The 24,775-nt window shown below is 49.1% G+C and overlaps 1 protein-coding gene across 1 annotated transcript in view; it reads right to left on the bottom strand.

The window, feature by feature from the left end:
• The window catches only part of TRIM28 (tripartite motif containing 28), a 159,662-nt gene that overhangs the window by 30,925 nt on the left and 103,962 nt on the right, over positions 1-24,775 (bottom strand). Inside the window, exons 9-14 of the mRNA XM_030197655.1 lie at positions 11,944-12,080; positions 11,330-11,369; positions 4,536-4,578; positions 4,146-4,338; positions 3,750-4,048; positions 3,378-3,495 (exon numbers count right to left, since the gene is read on the bottom strand). Coding sequence (XP_030053515.1) covers positions 3,378-3,495; positions 3,750-4,048; positions 4,146-4,338; positions 4,536-4,578; positions 11,330-11,369; positions 11,944-12,080 — 830 coding nt within the window. The remainder of the gene's footprint in view (positions 1-3,377; positions 3,496-3,749; positions 4,049-4,145; positions 4,339-4,535; positions 4,579-11,329; positions 11,370-11,943; positions 12,081-24,775) is intronic.

Genomic DNA, 24,775 nt, shown 5'->3' with positions numbered 1-24,775 from the left:
CCTCTTCTCCTGGTACCAAGTTCCATACTCACACATAGACCAAAGTCATAGACCTTAACTTCAGCACAGTATCAATTGTGCCTGAAGAGCATCCTCTCGGGCCACCTATGCGCTCTTGGTGCACCCCCCCCCCCCCCCCCCCCCCCCCCTGGCAGTTTAGATGTACTACCATTATAACATTGTCAAAGTACCCTGACTGACTTCCTGGTCAGAAGATCCTGAAAACCTTAGAGAGTGAGAAAGATGGCCCTGGTCTTCAGCCTGTTGCACCCTTGACTCTCCTCTCTCAACCAGACACCCTGTGCAACTTGACTGAGACAATGGGCCCTCCCAGACCAACAGATTGTCATCTGCCAGACTTGTGCCGCAAACCAAGTTGTCTGAGTCCAGCCACCACTGCAGACTGTGCCTTACAGCCCCTCTCAGAGGTAGCCATACAGTCCTGCCAATTATTGCGGCAACCAGCGCAACAGAAGGGCCTACATCACTCGGGATTTTGTAGACCTCAATCATATCTCCCCTCATCAGTGTTTTCCAAGCTGAAGAGCCCTAACTTCTTGCTCCCCTGGAACCACTGTTTGCAGTTAGCAGCCATCCTCCAGTGTTGCCTTGATGGTTGCGATCTTCAAGCAACAGATTCAAAACAGGTTTCTTATAAACCTTTTTTTTTTTTTTTTTTTAAACAGCCACCTTAGAAAGGGCTCACCTCCTTCCACCTACTGGATACTGAGAATACTGAATCTAGGGCTAGTTGGTCAGGGCTCTTATTGGCTCTCTAGAGTCAAGAGTTCTCAGTCTCCACCTGTAGAAGGAGTGCATAACCCACCAGTCAGTTCCTAGACCGGTCCGGAGGGACGCTAAGGAACTTGCGCTTAAACTCATTTGCATCCCCAAGAAATTAATTTCCTTAACTGAAAGGTTTTTGCTCTTGATCAAATTTAATAAGTGATTAAAAAAATATATGGACTACATATTTCTCATGGTCCAAGTAATCACTTATGAATGCTGCTGAAATGCCAGCTTTGTCTGGCATCCAAACATATGCCGTGGAACAGTTGCTTGACTGTTGATCCAGTGTGCACTTTGAATTTCATTTTGTTGCTTAAAGGCATAATTTTCTGAAAAACCAACTTGGATAACAACAGTTTCATTTGAAACCTTCTACTTGGCAAAGTACTGACTATTTTTTTTATTTACAAATGAACAAGAAAGGCATCCAACATCTCAAAGCAAGTTTTCAGTTCAATGACTTCTACAAGACTTGGTAATCTGCTGATTCACCAAACAGGAATTTGTTAGAACAGGTATCACTTTCTGTACATGTATCGTTCTGAATCAGGATCACAAGCAAATTTAGCAATGAAAGAATTGAACTGTGTTGGCAAAGACATGATGTGTTTGTTCAGAACTTCCAGCAGGAGTTGAATATTTTCACGATACTTACAGACACAAACTATTTGAGGCAGTTCATTCACAAGACAAACCTCCTGTGGTCTCAGATCACAGAACTTGTTAAAGCCAACAGGCTTAGCACATGACTACTGATAAGAATGTTTCACAAAATGTGTTGTAGGCCTCTTTCAGCATACAGAGTGAAAACCACTTCTGAACCTTCCTATTTCCCAGTTCACCCTTGATGGTCACACTGTCTTTCTTTCCTGGTGCCTACCATATGTCACCTCGCATGTAAAAAAAATAAAAAAAAAATTAACACTTGTAAATGTCTTTGAAGCGTCAGTCAGAATCAATCCATGTTGGCTGGCTAATGTAAAAAAAACTTTGTCATGTTCTAGGACAATGTGGCAGATAAAACATTTGCTTCACTGCCTTCACCATAGTGGATGGTGACTTGTATGAGCTGTGGGAGCGCTGATAGCATTAGCAATGCTCTATACTTTTCCTGGCTCTTTTTATGCAATTCTTGAAAATTTTTAAATTCCTTTGGAGTCATTTTGGCACTATTTGCAGCTTTTTGTTTCCTGTCTGTCTTGAACTGCAGCTAGCAAGCCCTTTGCCTTAAGATGTAATTCCTGTTTTTCAGCAGCTAATTTAGCGATGTTTTGAAATATGTACTGAAAGACAAGAGTACAGAAAAGCATAATTGAGTTCTAACACAGGACTCAGCATGACCCTCCTCCTCTGGGGGATCAAGTGGAGAAACAAGGGCCGCTTCGGAAACTCCAGACAATGGATAGGAGCATGGCCAGGCCCCACCGACAAGGAAGCCTCCTGAAGACCTCCCACTCCCTGACTTCCAGGCCTGGTAAAAATAAATTCCAGGGTGAACCCCGAGGCCCCCAACTCCTATCTATCCCCTGAAGCCGAAGCAGAGCTGGTGAGGTGTTCCAGCTTAAACGCAGTAGGCAGTCAGGCGCGCAATGTGCCAGCAAGTGTTCTCTCTCACCAAAAAAATAAATTGCTGTAATACCCACACTGGCCTCAGCAGCTGAGTGGGAAAGTGCCTCGCCACCCAAAGCCTCCTGAACTGCACCTTCAGACTCCTGCAGGATTGAGGATTTGGGCTCCCCACAGAATTTGTAGCATGTGCCTGGAGTCTCCAGACCCCAGTGCCCACATGCCCGATAGCAATGCAACCACTCAGGCACGGTACACTTAGCTGTGGAGACTCAACGCTCCTGAACTGTCCCCCCCTACCATGACTGGACCAGGAACACAGAGAACTCCACCACACAAAACAGGAGCCGCTACTCCCCCAAGGAAGATGTGCTCCCAACTGCTGCAGGGATTTTGATTTCTGTTAAAAAATTGCTGCCACATGCGGTCTCAAGGCTCTCGGTACAGACCGGGCCAAGGCACCAAGGTGCCCCCAGAAGTACAGGATATTGGGGAAGGGACATGGCCACTCCTAGGTATACACCCTAGGGGTCTAATCTTTGTCCTATTTCTTGCATTTGATATACAGCAAATAGATCCAGTACAGGCGACTAATAAACCAATAAATAAATTCCAGGGAAAAAAACAACCAACGACTAAGCACCTGTCCCTGTCAGAACTAAGAACATACTGGCTAGCTGAGAGGTGGGTCAGTGCTATTATACAGGTATCAAAAGATTGTGCTCAGTATCCATCTGCTGATAGGCGACTATAACCTTTGCATTATCAGCTGGACCAGTCTGGAGGGCTGACAAGGAATACAGCTTTATAATATAGCTTAACACATACCAAGTCAGACTAAGATCCATCAAGCCCAGCAGCCTCTCTGACAGTGGTCAGTCACTAGTAATCTGGTAGAACTCAAGCAAGAAATTCTTATAGCAAATCAATCCTTGGGCATAGGGCCACACTCTTGAGCTCCCTCTGGCATCCAGATATAGCACACTGTTTTACAGGCGAGTGCCACCCATTTCTATACAAACCGTTTGGAAAGTTGGAGATAACTTCTCAGAACTTGAATCTGCTTGTAGGATGATGCCGGTACTGGTTGGCAATTCTGGGACTGGCAAATCCTGGCAAAGCAAACACTTCCACTCCTTGCTGTGGTGACAGATGAAAAAAATGTTAACATATGCACATCTATCCCATCCTTGCTTCACCCTAATTACTCCCTACATCATATAAAGTATGACCCAAAAAGTCATTTCTCTGTATGTGGGTACCAACAAAATCATAATAGATTTCTACATGTGCCCTGCAACAAAAGGAGTACACCATTATATTGGTCTCTGAAGATTAAGCATTCAAATGCCTGTTCCTTCCCAAATTCCCTGTGTTTCAATCTTTTACGCTACCTGTTAGGCTCTGTAACAACAGGAAGGTGGCAGTCTATGTGGAAGCGTGTGGCACACTGGTTACATGCCAGGAGCTCCCCATCTTTCTGGCACACTTTACAGCTCACAGTACCAGAGGATGCTACTGGTGGCAGAGTGGCTGAGAACTCTAGGCAGGCAGAATCACTGGTGGCACCAACACTTGGGGAGCTGGACACAGAAACTAGGTTTTCTGTGGTAGTCTCTTGTGCTAGGAGAAGGGGCTTTGTCTCACAGGGATCATCCCCAGGTGGCATTATCATAGTCTCCATGGTTTCTTCCTGAGGGAGAACATGAAAGATAGTGAGTGAGCACAACTTCCCAGCAACCTCTTCACTAAATGCTCATGTCCCTCAGCTTCCACTCATCAACTCTTACCTTCACCATAGCCTCTTCTGGCACATTCCCTCGCTCTATGACTATCAAGCTGAAATCCTCAGTGGTGTTCCCAGGAAATACTTTAAAAACAGGAGGCTGACTATCTGGTGTTAGATCCACATCCAAGCGCTCCAAGCTGACACGAGGAACCTTCTTCAAAATATCATTCACATCCCCATCAGAGCTACGAGGTCTGAAACACAAACCAGGCACGAAATCCTATCAGGAGATGACATGGGCTCTTGTGATTTCAACATGTTATAACTAGAGATACTGAGAGAATTTATGAAGTGCTCAGTAATTTACATTTGTAGGAAGTTCTATATCAGCAGCTAGTCAGTGATTTTCCACCACTGCCTACAAAGAATGTATACATAAAGTCTACTTTACCTTTTCATTCCTGATACATTTGGGTCGTAACTGGATGCTCCGTCTGTCAGAGAGAAGATAAAGGTTAAGGCACAAAAAGACCCCAACTTCCACATGGGAAAAGGAGAAATTAGATCTTACCTGCTAATTTGCTTTCCTTTAGTCCCTCCGGACTGGTCCAGGAACTGACTCGTGGGTTATGTACTCCTTCCTTCCAGCAGGTGGAGCCTGAGAACTCAATCTCTTGAGCCAATAAGCACCCTATGCAACTAGCCTTAGATTCAGTAAACAAGTAACAAAGCAGGAGAAGAATAAAGAGAGAAAATTTTCCCCTTCCTCTGTGCCACCAGGAATGTTAGCAGTCAATCCATGGAAAGCAAAATAGCGACACCTCCGTGCCGAACTGCCCAATGGAAAATGAATTCCTTGTTATAATTTTTTTTTCTTTTTTAAATGCAAAGTACAAAACAGCTCCGACTGAGAACCAAATGCAACAACCAACACATATATACACCGTACACTGATCTGGGAGGGATCTGGACCAGTCCGGAGGGACTAAAGGAAAGCAAATTAGCAGGTAAGATCTCATTTCTCCTTCCTTAGCGTCCCTCCGGATCGGTCCAGGAACTGACTTGTGGGAAGTAACAAAGCAGTACAACTTAAGGGAGGGACCCCAGCAACCCTGCCGTGAGAACCCCTGCCCCGAAAACCGCTTCCTGACGGCACTGCACATCCAATCTGTAATGCTTCAAGAACGAATGCAAAGAAGACCAGGTTGCTGCCTTACAAATCTCCAACGGAGGAACCAAAAAACGTTCGGCCCAAGACGCCGCTTGCCCTCTAGTAGAATGAGCCTTGATCCCTTGCGGAGCTTGCTTACCAGAAAGAATGTAGGCAGACTATCGTCTCCTTCAACTATCTAGACAGAGTTGATTTAGAAGCTGCTAGACCTTTACAGACTCCTCCGATAAGAAGAAACAATCTGAACGTCTGAAATCCTCTGACACTTTCAGATAATGCCTAAGAACCCAACATCAAGAAATCGCAATCTGCGTTGATCCTCCGAACCTGAGGAAGAACCTAAGACTGGCAAAACCACAGACTGAGAAAGATGAAAACAGGAGACCACCTTAGGAAGAAACGAAGGCACTGGCCGCAACACGACCCGCTCTTTAGAAAACTCCAAAAACAGCGATCTACATGAAAAAGCCTGCAACTCCGACACCCGTCTGGCCAAAGCAATGGCCACTAAAAACACAGTCGAGTGTCAAATCCTTAAGAGAACAATCAGATAAAGGTTCAAAGGGAGATCTAGTAAGAACAGACAAGACCAAAATAAGATCCCAAGCTAGGAACACCACTCTCCAAGGGGGCCGCAGAAGACCTAACCCTTTCAAAAAACGAGACATCTGGAAGGCTCGCCAAAGGACTTGCCGTGTACGCGTCCCTGAAAACACGATAAGGCCACCACTTGAACCTTAAGGGAAGCAAGAGCCAAACCCTTATCAAAACCATGATGCAAGAAATCCAACATCTGCGGAACAGAAGCACGTAAAGGAGAAATCGCTCGATCTACACTCCATGCTTCAAATATTCGACAAATTCTGATATAATTAAGATGTAGAACGACGACGCGAACGAAGCATGGTAGAAATGACCTTGGAAGAGTAACCCCTCTTCGTCAATTGCGCCCTCTCAAAAGCCAGCCCGTAAGACAAAATTGAGCCGGATCTGGATGAAGAATCGGCCCCTGAACAAGCAGACCGGGATGATCCGGCAACCGAAGTGGGGGAGCATCTAAGAGACGCAGAAGATCCGCGTACCATGGCCGGTGAGGCCAATCTGGAGCTACCAGGATCACCTTTCCCTCGTGCACATCGATGCGCTGTAGAAGTCTCCCCAATAGAGGCCACGGAGGAAACGCGTATAGAAGACCCTGAGGCCAAGGCTGGAGAAGAGCATCCACCCCTTCCGCCCGTGGATCCTGTGACTGAAGAAACGACTTACTTTGGCGTTGATGTGAGTGGCTAGTAGGTCCCCTTACTGGCCACCCCTACTGATCTACTATCACTTGAAAGGCTCGCGATCCCAGAGCCCACTCTCTGGGATCTAGAAGGTTCCGATGAGAAAATCTGCTTGCACGTTTTCCGTTCCTGCCACATGCAACGCCGACAGAGCACTTAGATGAGCTTCCGCCCAGGACATGATTCTTGATAACTCCAGATGTAACATCCGACTCCTTGTTCCTCCCTGCCGATTGACATAAGCCACTGCGGTCGCAATGTCTGAAAGAAAGCGAACCGACCTGCCCTTCACTAGGGAAGAAAACGCCACGAGCTAGACTGATCGCCCTGGTTTCTAGGAGATTGATCGACAAGGATGTCTCCGAGACCACTGACCTTGAACAAACTGTCCCAGGCAATGGGCACCCCAGCCTTTGAGGCTGGCATCCGTAGTTATCACTGTCCAGCTGGGCTGATCTAATGGCATGCCTTTGATTAAATTAGACGTCCCCAACCACCAAAACAAGCTGCTGCACTCTGGCATCCGCAAAGGTAACCTCACATGTACTGAGTCCGTCTGAGGAGACCACCGGGACAGGAGCAATGCCTGAAGACTGCGCATGTGCGCCCTGGCCCAAGGTACCACCTCTATCATTGCTGCCATGGAGCCCAACACCTGTAAATAATCCCAAGCACACGGGATTTGGTTGCGCAGCAAGGCGGAAATCTGAGATTGGATCTTGAGAATCCTTGCCTAAGGAAGAAAAATGTGACCCTGTGCCATATCGAACACAACTCCCAAGTACTCCAGGGTTTGAGCTGGCACCAACCGACTCTTGGCTGAGTTGACCACCCAACCAAGGGACTGCAGAACCTGAACCACTCAATTCGTGACCTGAAGGCTCTCTTGATACGATTTTGATCAAATCAACCAGTCGTCCAGATATGGATGAACCAAAAATGCCTTCCCGTCTGAGCGCTGCTGCGACTACTACCATGACCTTGGTGAAAGTAAGCGGCGCCGTGGCTAAACCGAAGGGAAGCACGCGGAACTGAAAGTGCTGTCCCATGACTGCAAATCGGAGAAATCGTTGATGCGCTTTCCAAATTGGAATATGCAAATAGGCCTCCATCAAATCCAAAGCCGTAAGGAACTCTCCTGTCCGGACCGCCACTATCACCGAGCGCAAAGTTTACATCCGAAAACTGGGAACCCGACTCAATCGACTGAACACCTTGAGACCTAAAATTGGCCGGAAGGAACCTTCTTTCTTTGGAACTACAAAATAAATCGAATAACGACCCTTCTTGACTTCTGACAGAGGAACTGGGCAAACCGCCTGCAGCTGGAGAAGCCTTAACAGCGTGTCCCGAACCGCACCTGCTTTTAGCCGAGAACAGCAGGGAGACCCTAGAAAGGCATCGGATACAGGACGAGCAAACTCTAAGGCGTACCCGTCTCGAATAACCTCCAAAACCCACTGATCTGAAGTGATTTGGGCCCACCTCTGAAAGAACAGAGCTAAACGAGCTCCCACCGGAACCAGAGGCAAGGCCCTCGCACCTTCATTGGGCTGGACGGGTAGAGGATTGAAAAGAAGAGAGGGAATCCTTACCTCCCAAGCGGGACCCGCGAAAGAACTGATTTCTTTGAAAGAAACGACAGTGCTGCGGTGGAACAGCCCTGACAGACCTAAAGCGATGGAAATCTCGTCCTCGACCCCGACTAAAACCAGAATAGCGCTGAGACGCTATAGGACGATCTTCTGGAAGACGAGGCACCCTGATATCTCCCAAACTACTGACCAGCTTGTCCAATTCAGGGCCAAACAAAAAGGAACCCCGAAACAGGAACTTACTCAATTTAGATTTAGACGCTGCATCCGCAGACCAGCCTTTTAGCCACAAAGACCGACGAGCAGCGACTAAAAGGGCCATGGACTTCGACGATGCCCTCAACAAATCATACAAGGCATCTGCTAAAAAAGCCAAACCCGTCTCAATCTTTGACTGCCAAAACTACAGCGTCCACAACAGGCACCTTCAGAAGAGATCTATCATCCTGAGAAACTGGATAAAGTCGAACCATGGACCTAGCTAACCTAAAAGGAAAATCCGAGAAATCCCACTGAGCCTTGATAATATCCCTAATGTCCTGATGCATAGGAAACGTTTTCCCAGAGCACCTAATTCCCTTGACCAGTAAATCAACCGTACATACCTCAGGAACTACAGAATGATGCTCCTCAAAATGCAAAGTGTCGGCCACCAAAAAAATTAGCTCCTGAAAAGTCCTCTTTGTGAAAAATACGAACCACCGACGGATCTGTACCTGGAAAACCAGAATCTGACCCTGCCTCTGCGGGACCAGAGTCCTCCAACTGTGACTCTTCTAAAAACTCTATATCCTCCAATGCGGGCATATCCAAATCCTGGTCCGAAGCCTGATCTTCGAGACCCCCAGACTCTCTAACTCTCTTTTAACAGGTATACGCTTGGGCAGAGGGTCCCTTGAAGAAACAGAATGAAGCAAATGAAAACCTGACTGCTTCAGAAGAAAAGCCTGGTACATTTGAATAACAAATTCTGGGGGAAAACCTGAATACCTCCAGAAGAAGGAAGCCCTGTAGCAGACTCTCCCCCAGAAAAACAGACAGGCCTGGTCCTCCACAGATGCTGGGGCTGGCAAAATGGCCGCTGTTCCCGCCAAAACGAGAGCGCAACCCAACTGAGCAACGGGGAGACCGGACCGCCGCCGACGCACCCGAAGCCTCGACCGACCCAGCTGAAGAAAACCGCCAGAACCAGCAAATCAGCTGTTTCCACAGCGGTGCAGAAATTGCAAGCGCCGGAGGATCCCACCGCCCAGCGCTGACACACCTGACAATGGCGCAGCTTCTCGGCCATCCCGCGGCCCCTCTTCGGATCTGGGAGATTTCTTAAAACGATCCGAGCTCAAACTTGCTACCCAAAAACGCCCACTCCCAGAGCTGCTGTACCGTTTGCTGCAAGAAATCGGCACTCTGCCGATTATTGATTTTTTTTTTTCAATTTAAAAGGGATGCCTCTCTTGAAGCTTCAGTGCTCTTCCTCCGAAGAGACTGAGCTGTCCCCCAACAAGGCAATACAATATTGCAGGGACCCAAGGAGGTATAGAGGGGGAGGGACCCGTTACCCCCCGGGTGTAACATCCCAAGGCTGACTGAGGTGTACACTGCACCCAGTCACAACAAAGCCTAACCACGGGGCACAGAGAGAAAAATACAGCCTCTGTCCAGACAAAAATCTACCTTTAAAAGGATTAAATAGAAACCTAAAAAAGAAGACAGAGAGGAAAAGAAAGGCTCACCTCCTTCCACCTGCTGGAGACTTGCGTTTACTAAATCTAAGGCTAGTTGCATAGGGCTCTTATTGGCTCAAGAAATTCAGATTTCTCAGTCTCCACCTGCTGGAAGGAAGGAGTACATAACCCACAAGTCAGTTCCTGGACCGGTCCGGAGGGACACTAAGGAAATAAAACATTTAAGATCTAAAAAGCAGCCACCTTACATTATCAGAGTATTCACATAGTTACATTTACTTAAGCAGAAATTGCATCAGAACAGAGAAGTTTCTATAGCCTCTTCAGCACCACCACTATGACACAATGATGGGTCAAGTCATTCCCAACTGTCTGGCACCACCACACCTCTTCACCCTAGCCAGATCACTGTCTCCACTTTCAAAACTGGAGCAATTTAACAGCAGTAGTCCATCCAGCTCTTAACTTTCTCACGATTCAGTAACCAGCATAGAAGCACGGATGAAGTAAACTGATCTTGCTCCACACAGACAACCTCTTAGGGTTGGAACTCCCACGCATGTCTACATCTAGAAGATGGAGAAATAAGGTCTTGCCTGATAATTCTTTCCATCAGTCCTTTACACTATTCCAAAACTTGTGGGTTAGTCATGTCTAGTCACCAGAAGGTGGAGATAGAGAACACAGAAGTGAGCTGAAACATATAACCCAAGCCTGCTAGCTGAGTATTTCAGTATTTTCAATCTTAAGCAGGTAGATGGTCATACTTGAGCCGTGAGATCTGGATAGGCCACACCTGGTCCACTTGGTCAACTGGCTCCCATTTGAGCTTAGCAGGCAGTCTCAGGAGGTTAGAGTCCTATCTCAGTCAGCCCATAGCCGCCTCCCTTTCCTGGGAAATGAGGCTCAATAGCTAGTTCTGAAACCAGCAAAATGAGCTGCTCTGCCCTTTAGTAAAGATATGGAAATGAATTTGCTAGAGTTCTGGCACACTGGCTCTGTTGGATGATGTCACCAATTAATTTAACTGCTTCTTTGGAGAAAGGTTTGGTTTTTTTTTTTTTTTTTTGCAAGTTTATTTTTTTCCTGCCAAAGAGCTGAACTAAGATTGTGAAAGGGCAATAAAATGGCTGAAGAAGGAAACACTCTTTTTGACCTTGGGCAATTATTTAACCTTTCAGTAGCTTGGGTACGTATAAACAGACTGCAAGCCCTCTGGGGACAGGAAAATACTTGTGAGCCATCAAAAGGCACGATGGCAAATTTTAAATCACACCTTCAGCTAATTCTCAAAAGCAACAAGCTAAATCCAAGGGGAAGATATGGACTACACTGTACAGTAATTTCAAGCCCCAAATGGAACAGTAGAGGTTACCTGCACCTTTTAGCCCTAGTTCCATTTTCAATAACTATATTAAAATCACTGTTCAGGTGACACCCCCTCTAATTATGCTGCTCAAACACCTGCACTGAAGAACTTAGGAAGGATTTTTTTAAAAAAAGACCCTTACCTCCAAAGGCATGACTGGATCCCTCCGTGAAGTCCATGGCCTGGAAAATTAATTAAAAAAAAAATTAAATCCCAACGGTCGCCTGTGTAAAGCAGGTACAGTTTATGAACAAAGGCATTTAAATCAAATAGATATGAGGGGAAAAAAAAAAAAAAAAAAAAGAGTTGAAGGGACAAAAAAAAGGTTCACAGGAAACAATTCAATAAGGTTTATTTGTCAAAATACACACAAAAAAGTCCACAAAGTGGTGAAGAGGTAACCCAAATAACCCTACATGGGCTGTGTTTTGGCACAGAGCCTTCCTCAGGCATCACCTGGGCTAAAATAAGCTTCACGATTTCTGGATTGGGTAAATAAGCAGTCTAATAAATGCCCACCTGGGCATCATTAAGCTGGGTCAAGAGCACCAGTTGCCCCACAATGGGTGGATGGGCTGGGTTCATACCACGGATGCCACACTGCTGTACCAACTACATGGGCTGAATGAGGTTGCTGGCTGTGACAGGGGCTGCTGTAGTGGTTTCTATCCAGCAAGGAGACACCAGGTTCTAGGAGCAGTGGCCAGAAGTCGATTTTACCCCATCAGACAGACACTGGTTAAGAGGCACTAGTACCTGAGGAGTGGTGGAGGTGGAAGAGAGCTTGGTGCCCGCTGTGGAGTTCATGTTCTGTGATCTCTTGCTCACTGACTGCACACTGGATGACCCAGACAGATTCTGAAATACACCTGATTTCTCTGAAACTATTTTACCTGTTAAAAGGACAGAAAGGTTTAGTGATCTCACAGCATGTTTCCACATCAATGGACATCTTTAGCAAAGTTTACAAAAAATTAAGACAGTACATTAATGAACGCTGCCAAGGAGAGAGATTAGATTTTCCCTGCACATTCTTTCCTTTAGACCCTCCAGACCAGTGCAGACAGGTGGGTTATGCACTCCTACCAGCAGATGGAGACAGAATAACTGGCTTCAAAGCTTCTCAGCTACATTTCCATAGCACAGTAAATACCATCCAATTAGGACTCAGACTCTTGGCACAAACCTGTGTCAATGCTCTGACTTAAACTTCAACAACTGTTTACCAAAAATTGATTCCTTGAATGCCTGTACATCTGAGTGCTGGTGCTCACATAGGAATGCAAAGACAACCAAGAGACCACCGTACAAACATCTTGCAAGGGAATAAGAACACACTTCAAAAGGCTGCCTGCATCCTGGTGGAGTGAGCCTTCAACAAGTACGTCACATCCCATCAAAATATGCTGAAGCGATGGCCTACTTTATTCATCTAGATAAGCACACAGTGCTCTGACAACCAACTTATGGAGCCGCCTTTACTCTTCATTTCCTCCACCTCCCTCCAGACTGGGAGCACAATGGTCCTGTTAACATGGAAAGCAAAGGTACTTACCTATAGCAGGTATCCTCAGAGGACAGCAGGCTTTATATTCTCAAAAGTGGGTGATGCCGACCTGTGTCTACTAGTCCGGAATTTACCAAAGTCTAACAAGAGCTTTGAGTGAGAGAGATGCTTGAGTGCCTTCTCACCTGTCACAGTTTAAAACCACAGCAAAAAAAAAGTAAACTAAGGCGGCGGCAACTCCAAGGGGAGGAGGGACGGACTATGAGAACAAAGCCTGCTGTCCTCTGAGAACACCTGCTACAGGTAAGTACCTGCGCTTTCTCTGAGGGCAAGTAGGCTTATAATTATTCTCACAAGTGGGGAATTCCTAGCATTCAGACTCAACAAAAACAACAAACATAGGTCAACTGGGCCTCGCAAAGGTAAGAACATAACAGATTAACCTGAAACTATATATACTCTGAATGAAAATGCAGCTGGAACAGAATAAAACGGGCCTAGGAGGATGGAGTTGGATTCTACTACTACTTCTTATTTCTATAGCGCTACAAGGCATACGCAGCGCTGCACACCATACACAAAACGACAGTCCCTGCTCAAAGAGCTTACAATCTATATAAGACAGGAGACAGAACAATTAAGGGTAGGAGAATAAAGAGGTGAGGATAAAGGATAGGGCAAGCGAGCAGTGGTTAGGAGTCAAAAGCAGTGGTAAAGAGCTGGGCTTTAAGTTTGGACTTAAAAACGGCCAAAGAGAAGCCTAGACAAAGGCTTGGGAAGTTTATTCCAGGCGTGAGGTGCAGCAAGATAAAAGGAACGGAGTCTGGAATTAACAGTAGAGGAGAAGGGAACAGATAAGAGAGATTCTAGACCCCAAACAGATCCTGCAACACTGTCTGCCCGAACAGACTGTTACATCAGGTATCCTGCTCAAGGCAGTAGTGTGATGTGAATGTGTGGACTGCAGACGACATAGCATTCTTGCAAATTTCTGGGCTACCGATGCAGCTTTTGGCTCTGAGTTTATGAGCCATGACATGACCCTCCAAGGCCAGCCCAGTCTGGGCATAAGTGAAGGAAATGCAATCTGCTAGTCAATTAGAAATGGTGTGTTTCCCCATGGCGATCCCCATCCTGTTGGGATTTAAAAAAAAAAAAGCTGGGTGGACTGTCTGTGGGGTCTTGCCCACTCCATGTAGTAGGCCAGTGCTCTCTTGTAATCCAAGGTGTGCAAGCTGCTTTCGCCAGGACGGGCATGAGGTCGGGGAAAGAATGTTGGCAAGACAATTGACTGGTTCAGATGAAACTCAGTCTCAGACACCACTTTCGTCAGGAACTTAGAGCGAGGGCGGAGGACTACTCTGTTATGATAAAAATTCATCTTTAAACGTAAAGCCGTGGCCACCTGTTCAATGTGAAAAATTCTAACTACTGCAGGGCCCTCACCTGGGAGAAAAAAACCCCCACACCTGGTACCACCAGACCACAATCCTCAGAAAGGAGACTTGGTCCTAAATAATTGACCCCCCCCCCCCTTCCAAAGAGGGCATCTCCTGATCTGGCTCTGCCACCAGATCCTCACCAAGAACCCAGTACCCCCTGGGACGATTTGCAGAGACGGTCTAAGGGCCTGACTGTAGTAACAAGAAGGCGTCGACTCCTCCCCGGTACTGAGAGCCGGATGCGTCGAGGGCGACCGGTGACGGTGCTTCTTAGGCTTCTTGCGGTGCCAGTCACCGGTGCCAGGTGGTATGGAGGAGGAGGAGGTCGATCCCCCTCGGTCCCGAGGAACCGGGTCAGACAGGGTTCGGTCCCAAGGGCCACGGGCTGAGGGAGTGACCGGGGCCGACTGCCCACGCGGCCTCTCACCCCTACCCTCACCGGAGGACCGGCGGGACCTGTTCTCCTGGGGTCGATGCCATCGGTGCCGATTTCTCGGGCATCGATACCGGTACCGAAGGACCGGGCGTCGATACCGATGCCGTCGAGGTCGACGTCGAGGGGCCGGCGCAAGTTCCAAAAAGACGGTCCCGTAGAACTTGCCTCGCAACCTGAGTCCGTTTCCGGAGACCGAGACACAGAGAACACGACTTGATATTGTGCTCCGGCCCGAGGCACTGGAGGCACCAAGCGTGGGTGTCGGTCTGCGAGATCGGCCGGCCGCACCGACCACACTTTTTAAATCCACTTGGGACCTTCGAGGACATCGACGGAAAAATCGCGTCAGCGAAATTAAAGTCGTCGATGGTGGCGGAAATCACACCTCGGAAAAATAAATCGATCGCGCGGCCACAAGGCCGCGACGCCCTCGCTAGAAACGAGGGAAAAGGAGCGCGTGCTCTTTTTTTTTTTTTGAAAAAGGGGAAAAGGAGAGCGGCGCTAGTACAATAAACGAAAAAAACAAAATTAAACAAAATCGCGTAAACGCGACGGTCTTTCCGGGGCTGCGAAAGACAGAGCGGCGACGGCACGACTCTCTCCAGGCGCGGAAAAGACTGGCGGGAACGGTCACGCACGGGCGGGAAGACGGCCGCGCATTCGCGGTGGGCATGCCCTGCGTGCGGACCGCCCGCGAAGCTTCTTCCGGATGGTGGGGGCTGCCGCGGACGTCACCCAGTCGTGAGAACAAGCAGCCTGCTTGTCCTCGGAGAATACACTGAAACCTTCTGCTCAGTGTGCTGCTGCGGCTAGGAAAGCGAATAGAATGTTGGGTATTATTAGGAAAGGTATGGAAAACAGGTGTGAGGAAGTTATAATGCTGTTGTATCGCTCCATGGTGCGACCGCACCTTGAGTACTGTGTTCAATTCTGGTCGCCGCATCTCAAGAAAGATATAGTAGAATTGGAAAAGGTGCAGAGAAGGGCTACTAAAATGATAGCGGGGATGGGTCGACTTCCCTATGAAGAAAGATTAAGGAGGCTAGGGCTATTCAGCTTGGAGAAGAGACGGCTGAGGGGAGACATGATAGAGATATATAAAATAATGAGTGGAGTGGAACAGGTGGATGTGAAGCGTCTGTTCACGCTTTCCAAAAATACTAGGACTAGGGGGCATGCGATGAAACTACAGTGTAGTAAATTTAAAACAAATCGGAGAAAATATTTCTTCACCCAACGTATAATTAAACTCTGAAATTCGTTGCCGGAGAAAGTGGTGAAGGCAGTTAGCTTAGCAGAGTTTAAAAAGGGGTTAGACGGTTTCCTAAAGGACAAGTCCATAAACCGCTACTAAATGGACTTGGGAAAAATCCACAATTCCAGGAATAACATGTATAGAATGTTTGTACGTTTGGGAAGCTTGCCAGGTGCCATTGGCCTGGATTGGCCGCTGTCATAGACAGGATGCTGGGCTCGATGGACCCTTGGTCTTTTCCCAGTATGGCATTACTTATGTACCACATGCGAGTTGAGCGACCACTCGTGAGGTTGCATAATCCTGCTCAATCTGTCGGCCAGAATGTTGTTTACGCCTGCCAGATACCGTGACGGTGAGCCCAAAGCCACATCTGAACGGCTTCCTGACACAGGGGGCGAGATCTGGTGCACCCACTGCTTGTTGACATAGTACATGGCAACCCGATTGTCCGAATTTGAATAATTTGGTTGGCTAGCCGATCTCTGAAAGCCTTTAGAGTGTTCCAGATCGCTCATAACTCCAGGAGATGATCTGAAGACCTGATTCCTGAAGGGATCAAACCCCCTGGGTGTGAAGCCCATCCACATGCGCTCCCCACCTCAGGAAAGACGCATCCGTAGTCAGCACTTTTTGTGGCTGAGGAATTTGAAAGGGACGTCCCAAGGTCAAATTGGATCGAATGGTCCACCATCAAAGAGAGTTGTGAAACCCGGTGGACAATTGGATCACATCCTCTAGATTCCCTGCAGCTTGATACCACTGGGAAGCTAGGGTCCACTGAGCTGATCTCATATGAAGATGGGCCATGGGAGTCACGTGAACTGTGGAGGCCATGTGACCTAACAGTCTCAACATCTGCCGAGCTGTGATCTGCTCTGACCATGGAAACAAGAGACAGAAGGTTGTCCGCTCTTGTGTCCGGAAGAAAGGCATGAGCCGTTGTTGAATCCAGCAGAGCCCCTATGAATTCTATTTTTTGAACTGGAAGGTGTTGGGACTTTGGGTAATTTAAAACAAACCCCAGTAGCTCCAGAAGCTGAATAGTCATCTGCATGGACTGTAGAGCTCCTCTGAGGTGCTCTTCACCAGCCAATTATTGCGATAAGGGAACACGTGCACTCCTATGTCTGCGTAGCGACACTGCAACCACCGCCAGGCACTTTGTAAAGACACTAGGTGCCGAGGCCAGACCAAAAGGCAGCACACAATACTGGAATTGCTGCGTTCTGAGACGAAACCGAAGATACTTCCTGTGGGCTGGAAGTATCGGGATGTGAGTGTAAGCATCCTTTAAGTCCAGTGAGCATAGCCAATCGTCTTTCTGAATCATAGGAAGAAGGGTGACCAGGGAAAGCATCCTGAACTTTTCTCGGACCAGGAATTTGTTCAGGGCCCTTAGGTCTAGGATGGGACGCACCCCCCCTGTTTTCTTTTGCACAAGAAGTACTTGGAATAGAATCCCAGCCCTTCTTGCCCGGGTGGAATGGGCTCGACTGCATTGGCGCTGAGAAGAGCGGAGAGAGTTCCTCTGCAAATACCTGCCTGTGCTGGAAGGGGAAGGGATGGAAGGGGATAGGGGACTTGATATACTGCCTTTCTGTGGTTTTTGCAACTACATTCAAAGTAGTTTACATAGTAAGGACTGAGCTCCCGGTGGGCAATTTGGAGGTGTACAGATCAAATTGAGGGTGTACCCAAACCGGACTATTTGGAGAACCAACCGATCGGCGGTTATGAGAGGTCACCTTTGGTGAAAAAATGTTAACCTCCCTCCGACTGGCAAGTCGTCCGGCACGCGTATGTTTATGGCGGCTATGCTCAACTGGAGCCAGTCAAAAGCACGTCCCTTGCTTTTGCTGGGGAGCTGCAGGGGCCTGTCTGGGCGCACGCTGTTGACGCGAATGAGCGCACTGGGGCTGAGCCTGAGAAGGCTATCGGGAAGGTGGAGTGTACCTACGCTTATTGTAAGAATAGGGAGCACTCCTCCTTCCCTGGAAAAAACGTCTACCAGTTGAGGTAGATGCTGAAGGTGCCCGGTGGGACAGACTATCAAGGGTGATTACCCACTGGTTGAGCTGTTCTACAACCTGCTCAACCTTCTCGCCAAAAATGTTATGCCCCCGGCAAGGAACATCTGAAGCTGCTGCTGGGTCCTACTGTCCAAGTTAGAGGCACGCAGCCATGAAAGTCTGCGCATTACTATACCTTGAGCAGCGGACCTGGATGCAACATCAAAAGTGTCATAAGCACCGCTGGACAGGAATTGACGACATGCCTTCAGCTGCCTGACCACCACCTGAAAAGGCCTGGCTTGCTCCACAGGGAGCTTATCTACCAGGTCCGCCAGTTGCTTCACATTGTCCGCATATGGATGCTCGTGTACAGCTGGTATGACTGAATCTTGGACACGAGCATAGAGGACTGGTAGGCCTTCTTCCCAAAAGAATCAAGAGTTCTAAATTCCCGCCCCGGGGGGCGCCGAGGCAAAATCCCTAGAACTCCTGGCTCTCTTGAGAGCGGAATCCACAACCATAGAATCGTGAGGTAACTGGGTCCTCATCAATTCAGGTTCTCTGTGGACCCGATACTGGGACTCAACCTTCTTAGAGATGGTGGGATTAGTTAATGGTTTTGTCCAGTTCCTAAGCAATGTCTCCTTCAGGACATTATGCAAAGGAGCAGTGGACGACTCCTTAGGTGGCGAAGGATAGTCGAGGACCTCGAGCATCTCAGTCCTAGGCTCATCCTCAGTAACCACCGGGAAGGGAATGCCGACAGACATTTCCTGGACAAAGGAGGCGAAAGAAAGGCTCTCCGGTGGAGAAAGCTCTCTCTCTCTGGTGAGGGAGTGGGGTCAGAAGGAAGACCCCCAGTGCCGATACAGACGGGCGCATCAGCCCTTCCAGGAGACCTGGAAGAATGGCTCGGAAGCGCTCATCCAGAGTCTCCATCGGGAAAGGCAGGGGAGCCAGTACAAGAGACGGAGGCAGAACCTGCAAAGGATGAGGAGGTGGTACCGGGCTGTCCATCAGCCGACGCATCGACATCTCCTGAATAGAGGGGGGGGGGGGAACGGTCCTCCCGGCGTCAATGCTTCTCGGGTGCCGAGTCCCTCGACGCCCCGGAGCTCCCGGTACCATGTCGAGAAGGAGACCAATGCCGATGCTTCTTGGCCTTCGCCTGAGGCACAGCATCGATACTCCTCGGTACCGACGAGGAGGACGTCGAATCCAAACGTCTCCTCGGGGTCAGGTCCAAAGATGTCGGTCCCGATGGGCCTGAGAAGGAGGAGCCTTTGAGACAGGTAGAAACCCACTCGACAGCTCACTACTCCCAGCGTGCAGTGGTCTGCGGACAGCCATTACCTGCACTCCCGAGGTCGATGCTTGCTCCAGTGCAGACATCGACACCGCCGAACTCGGTACCTTTGTCGACGTACCGGGCAAAGCTCCAAACAGACAGTCCCGTTGAGCTTGTCTCGCCGCTTGTGTCCGCTTCTTGAGATAGACACAATTTACAGGCGGCTGGGCGATGTTCGGGCCCAAGGCACTGAATGCACCATGCGCGTGGATCAGAACCCGAGATTGCCCGGCTGCACCGATCGCACTTCTTGAAGCCGCTGGGAATCCTCGATGTCATGGATGGAAAAATAGCGCAGGCGAAGTCAAAGTCGGTAATGGTGCCAAAAAGAATGCACAAAAAAAGGGGAGAAACCCGAATGGGCAGCCTAAGAGGGCCACAATGGCAGCAAAACGAAACTTAAGCCGGCCAAAAACAAAGTCTATGGGACATTTTTTTTTTTTTTTTAAACAGCTCAACGGAGCCCAAAGGAAGAAAGAAAAGAGAGAAAAAGACGCGAAGATTGCACAAAGAGAACCGAAGGCTTCTCAGGATGCGCTGAGAGGGAACAAAAACAGTCTCTCAACCGCGGACAAAAAGAAATTGATGTCCCCGCGCGATAGGCGGGAAGATGGCCGCGTATTCGCAGTGCGCGCGCCCGAAGGCTCTAGCAAACTTTTGTTGTTAGGAAGTTTTCTGGACCTCAGGGCTGCCGTGGGCGTCACCCATCAGTGAGAACAAGCAGCCTGCTTGTCCTCGGAAAACGAGAAGTCCAGAACTAAAGACCTATCAGCCATAGCAACCCTGAGGCACAAAACCAAAACCAGTCTGCAGACCACACTAGTCTAAAACATACCGGGTGGGTTCTTGACCGGTCTGAGGGTCTAGAGGAAAGAAAATTAGCAGTTAAGGCCTAATTTCACCTTCCTCAGCGACCCTCCAGACCGGTCGCTTGGGAAGTACCAAAGCAGTAAATAGTGGCAGGAACCCCGAAAACCAGAAGTCAGAACTGCCGCACCAAAACTTGCATCCTCTCTAGCCTGCACATCAATCCTATAATGCTTCACAAAAGAATGCAGAGAGGACCAGACAGCCGCTCTGCAAATAACTTAAGGAGGAATCAAACTACTTTCAGCCCAAGAGGAAGGCACCCCCCGAGTAGAATGTGCCTTAAGTACCGAAGGCACCTCACGCCCCTTGAGCAAGTATGCTGAAGAAACTGCCTCTTTCAACCATCTGGATATTGTTGCTTTAGAAGCTGCAGAACCCTTCTTAGGTCCCCTATACAACACAAACAACCTATCAGAGGCCCGAAACACTTGAGTCCTTGTCAAGTAAGAACGCAAAGAACGACGAACATCCAATTTAGCTAAACGGCGTTGAGTTGAACCTCCCAACCTATCGCCCAAAACCGGCAAAGAATGTCCTGATTCACGTGAAAAGAGAAAACCACCTTAGCCAAAAAAGATGGAATGGGCTTCAGGGACACCTTTTCCTTAGAAAAAGTCAAAAAAGGAGCATGACAAGACAAAGCCTGCAATTCTGAAATCCGCCGAGCCGAAGCAATAGCTACCAAAAACACCGTCTTCAGAGCGAGATCCTTAAAAGTACTCGAAACCAACAGCTCAAACGGGGGACTCACCAACACGATTCAAATCCCATGGAACCACCTGACGCCGCAGCGGACGAATCAACTTCACGCCCCGCAAAAAAACGAACCACGTCCGGAGAAGAGGCCAAGGATACACATGTACCTTCTCCCGGAAACAAGCCAAAGCAGCCACCTGAACCTTCAAAGAGGAAAGAGCGAGACCTCTATCCACACCATCTTGCAAAAATTCTAGAACTTCCGGAACCGAAATGCGCCAAGGAGAATAAGAACGCTCCTGACACCAATTTTCAAAAATTCACCACACGCAAACATAAGCAACGAAGGTGGACCGTTTACAGGACTGCAACATAGTATCAATTACTCTGGACGAAAACCCTTTCTTCCGTAACCTGTTCCTCTCAAGAGCCAAGCCGTAAGCGAGAACGGAGACGGACCGGGCATCACTATGGGGCCTTGCATTAACACCACTCACTCCTCCAGAGACAGCGGCCCCCGAACTGCCAGACACACTAATCTCCGTACCACAGCCGACGAGGCCAATTTGGAGCTACCAGAATCACCGTGCCAAAGTGCCGCTCTATTCTCTGAACTACACGACCTACCAGGGCACAAGGAGGAAACACGTACAACAGCTGTTGAGGAGGCCATGAAAGCAGCAGGGCATCGATCCCCTCGGACCACGGATCTCGACGATGACTAAAAAAAACGTGGCACCTGAGCATTGGCGAACGTTGCCATGAGATCCATCACAGGCAGATCCCACTCCATCATCAGACGATGAAACATCGGACGATGAAGCGACCACTCTCCAGGGTCCAATGTGTGTCTGCTCAGAAAATTTGCGCTCACGTTGTCCACACCGGCCACGTGACCTGCTGAGAGACACTGCAGATGAACTTCCGCCCAACAAATTAGCTCCGCTGTCTCCTCGGCGACCGCCCAACTCTTCGTGCCCCCTTGACGATTGACATATGCGACGGCCGTAGCATTGTCGGACAGAACCCTGCAGCCTAGAAGATACTGAAGAGCCCGCGTTTCCAAACAATTGATGGACCACCCGACCTCCAACGACGACCAACGGCCCTGGACCACCTGTCTGAAGCAACGGGCCCCCCCCAACCTCCCAGACTGGCATCTGTGGTGAGAACAATCCAGTTCGGAGGATCCAAGAACATGCCCTACTCCAGATTCAGCGTGTGAAGCTACCATTGAAGGCTGAAGCGGGGAGCATCCGGCAAAAAGAGTCTCTCTTCCAAGTCCTGAGTCTGAGGAGACCAGCGATCCAGCAGGGACAACTGTAACTGCCGAATGCGAGGCCGGGCCCACAGAACTACTTCTATCGACGCTGCCATGAGACCCAATACCTGCAGATAAGAGCGAGCTGAAGGAAGTCTCTTGGAGCAAAGCTGATGAATAAGAGCCTACATCTTGACAATCCGAGCTGACGGTAGGACCACTCGCCCCTTCAACCTGTCGAAACAAACTCCCAGATACTCCAGGGACTGCGACGGAACTAGGTGACTTGTCCACATTCACTACCCAACCGAGCGACTCTCTCGCGGTCGCCTCTACACTCTCCTGGCTTGACTTGGCTGGAATCAGCCAATCATCAAGATATGGATGGACCAAGATTCCTTGCTTCCTCAATGCCGCCGCTACGACCACCAAAACCTTGGAAAAGGTACAAGGCACCGTCGCAAGACCAAACGGCAGAGCACAGAATTGAAAATGCTGTCCTAAGACCGTAAAACGAAGAAAACGCTGATGTGCCACCCGGATGGGAATATGTAGACAGGCTTCTGTCAGATCCAACGAAGTGAGAAACTCCCCCGACTGAACCGCTACGATGACTGAACGCAAAGTCTCCATCCAGAACGGATGGAGGAAACCTTCAGCACCCCGTTGACCCTTTTCAGATCTAAAATGGGCTAGAAGGCACCCTCCCTCTGGGGAACTACGAAATAAATCAAGTAACAACCCCCCCCTAAGGTGGGTACGGGAACCACAGCCCCCAGATCGATCAACCAAAGGAGGGTTTGGTGAATTGCCCTGGCCTTGAGACGAGAGCAACACGGAGATCCCAGAAAAAAAAAAATCGGGAAGAGGGCCATTGAACTCTAGGGCATACCCGTCGCACAGCACTTCGAGCACCCACTGATCTGACGTGATGTGGGTCCACCTCTGGTAAAACTGACAGACGAGCACCCATGCGAACCACAGGATGGACCCGCACACCTTCATTGCGAGTTACGTACCGAGGCGGAACCCACCGAAAATGCATCCTGACCTCTCCGGCGGCCTCCAAGAAAGGGCTGCGTACGCTGAAAAAAAAAAAAAAAGTCACCCTCTAGGTGCACCATTGGCACTACCCGGCCTGTACCGCCGAGCATCTCACAGACGACTACGGCCCGATAGCCCTCAACCACCTTTTCTGGGATGCATCTCTGGCAGGCACGGAACCTTAGCCTCCCCAAGACTGCACACCAACTTATCCAGCTCTTCCCCTAAGCAGCATAGAACCCTTGAAGGGGAGAGAACACAACTTGGACTTAGAGGCCGCATCTGCGAACCAAACTCAAAGTCAAAGAGCCTGACGAGCTCCCACAACCAATGCCATATTTTTTGCCGACGCTCGCAGCAAATCATAAAGAGCATCCGCTAAGAAAGAACAGCCCATCTACAGCTTGGCTAGTTCCTGTACCCAGGAAGATCTATCCACCGCAAGATCATCTAAGAGTTTTTCAGCCCAGCGGAAGCAAGCACGAGCCACTAAACCTCCACACACTGAGGCCTGCAGCGACAAGGCGGACAGATCAAAACTACGCCTAATCAAGGATTCCAACGTCCTATCTTGAGGATCCCTGAGAGCAGCCCCCCCCCATCAACAGGAATAGCAGTGGCTTTATTGACCGCCGTCACCACTGCGTCTACTGTAGGAGACTTCTTTAAGGAGTCCCTATCCTCTTGCGGAAGAGGATAAAGCCTCGCCATAGCTCTAGCCACCCTACAAGCAGAATCTGGGGATTCTCCTGCATGACCATCTCTCTGAGGTCTTTATTCATGGGAAAAGAACGGGAAGACCGGCGAATACCCTTAACCAACGGGTCTACCTGCTTTACCTCCGCCACCGTGGTCTCAGGAGAATCAAATTTAAGTGTAGCAACCACCTGATCAATCAATTCAGCCAGCTCATCTCTATGAAAGATCCACACTACCGAGGGATCTTCAACTGGCAAGGACCCCTCCCCTCCTCCTCAGAACAGGTGTCCAAAAGAACGTCATCTCCAAGATCACTGCACTCCTCTTCTGAGTGCTGTAAAGACAAAAACTCAGGGTCTTCTGACCATTCCAGACGAAGGCACTTGGCAACTAAAGGACCTACCCCCTTCTGAAGGTCTGCCTGCTGGGATCCTGACTTCCACGCCTGGATCAACCACCAAATAAAATCAGGTGGGAATCCCATGCCCCCTGAGCACTCAGAAGATCAGCCTACGTTCTGCCCCTGAAAATCCTGCAACGTCTGAGGCGAAACTGCAGGGCTGAAGGAATCTAAGATGGCGGTGGTTCCCGCCAAAATCGGAACTGCCGCTATAGCACCCGGGAACAAGGACGTATCAACAGAGCCCGAGCCGACCCCGGAAACCTCTGCGGACAATACAGGAGGCAAAGAAAGAGGCGGTTTTGGCTCCCCACACCTCGGCGCGCACAGAACCAGCAATGGGACGGTTTCCCCGCCGACATCTCTCAGGGAAGAAAGGAGGTAAGCAACAGGCAGCAGCGCCCAGACTCTCTCTCTCTCACACAAACGCACTGCAGCTCTTCTGGTCAGCCCCAAAACAAACAAGCAGAGCTTTTCTTTTTTTTTTTCAACTGGCTTCTTACCTTCCAGCCCGGTTGCTAAACGCTGACAAGGGATATGGCTCTCAGAACCTGCAATCACACAGGAGCCAAGGCACAGGGCTGACTGCTCAGGAGAGCACAGCAGGGGGAGGGA

Source organism: Microcaecilia unicolor, chromosome 3 (genome assembly GCF_901765095.1).
Source record: "Microcaecilia unicolor chromosome 3, aMicUni1.1, whole genome shotgun sequence".
Classification (NCBI taxonomy): Eukaryota; Metazoa; Chordata; class Amphibia; order Gymnophiona; family Siphonopidae; genus Microcaecilia; species Microcaecilia unicolor.
The sequence above is the reverse complement of the archived record's forward strand: the minus strand, read 5'-3'. Positions and strand labels throughout refer to the sequence as shown.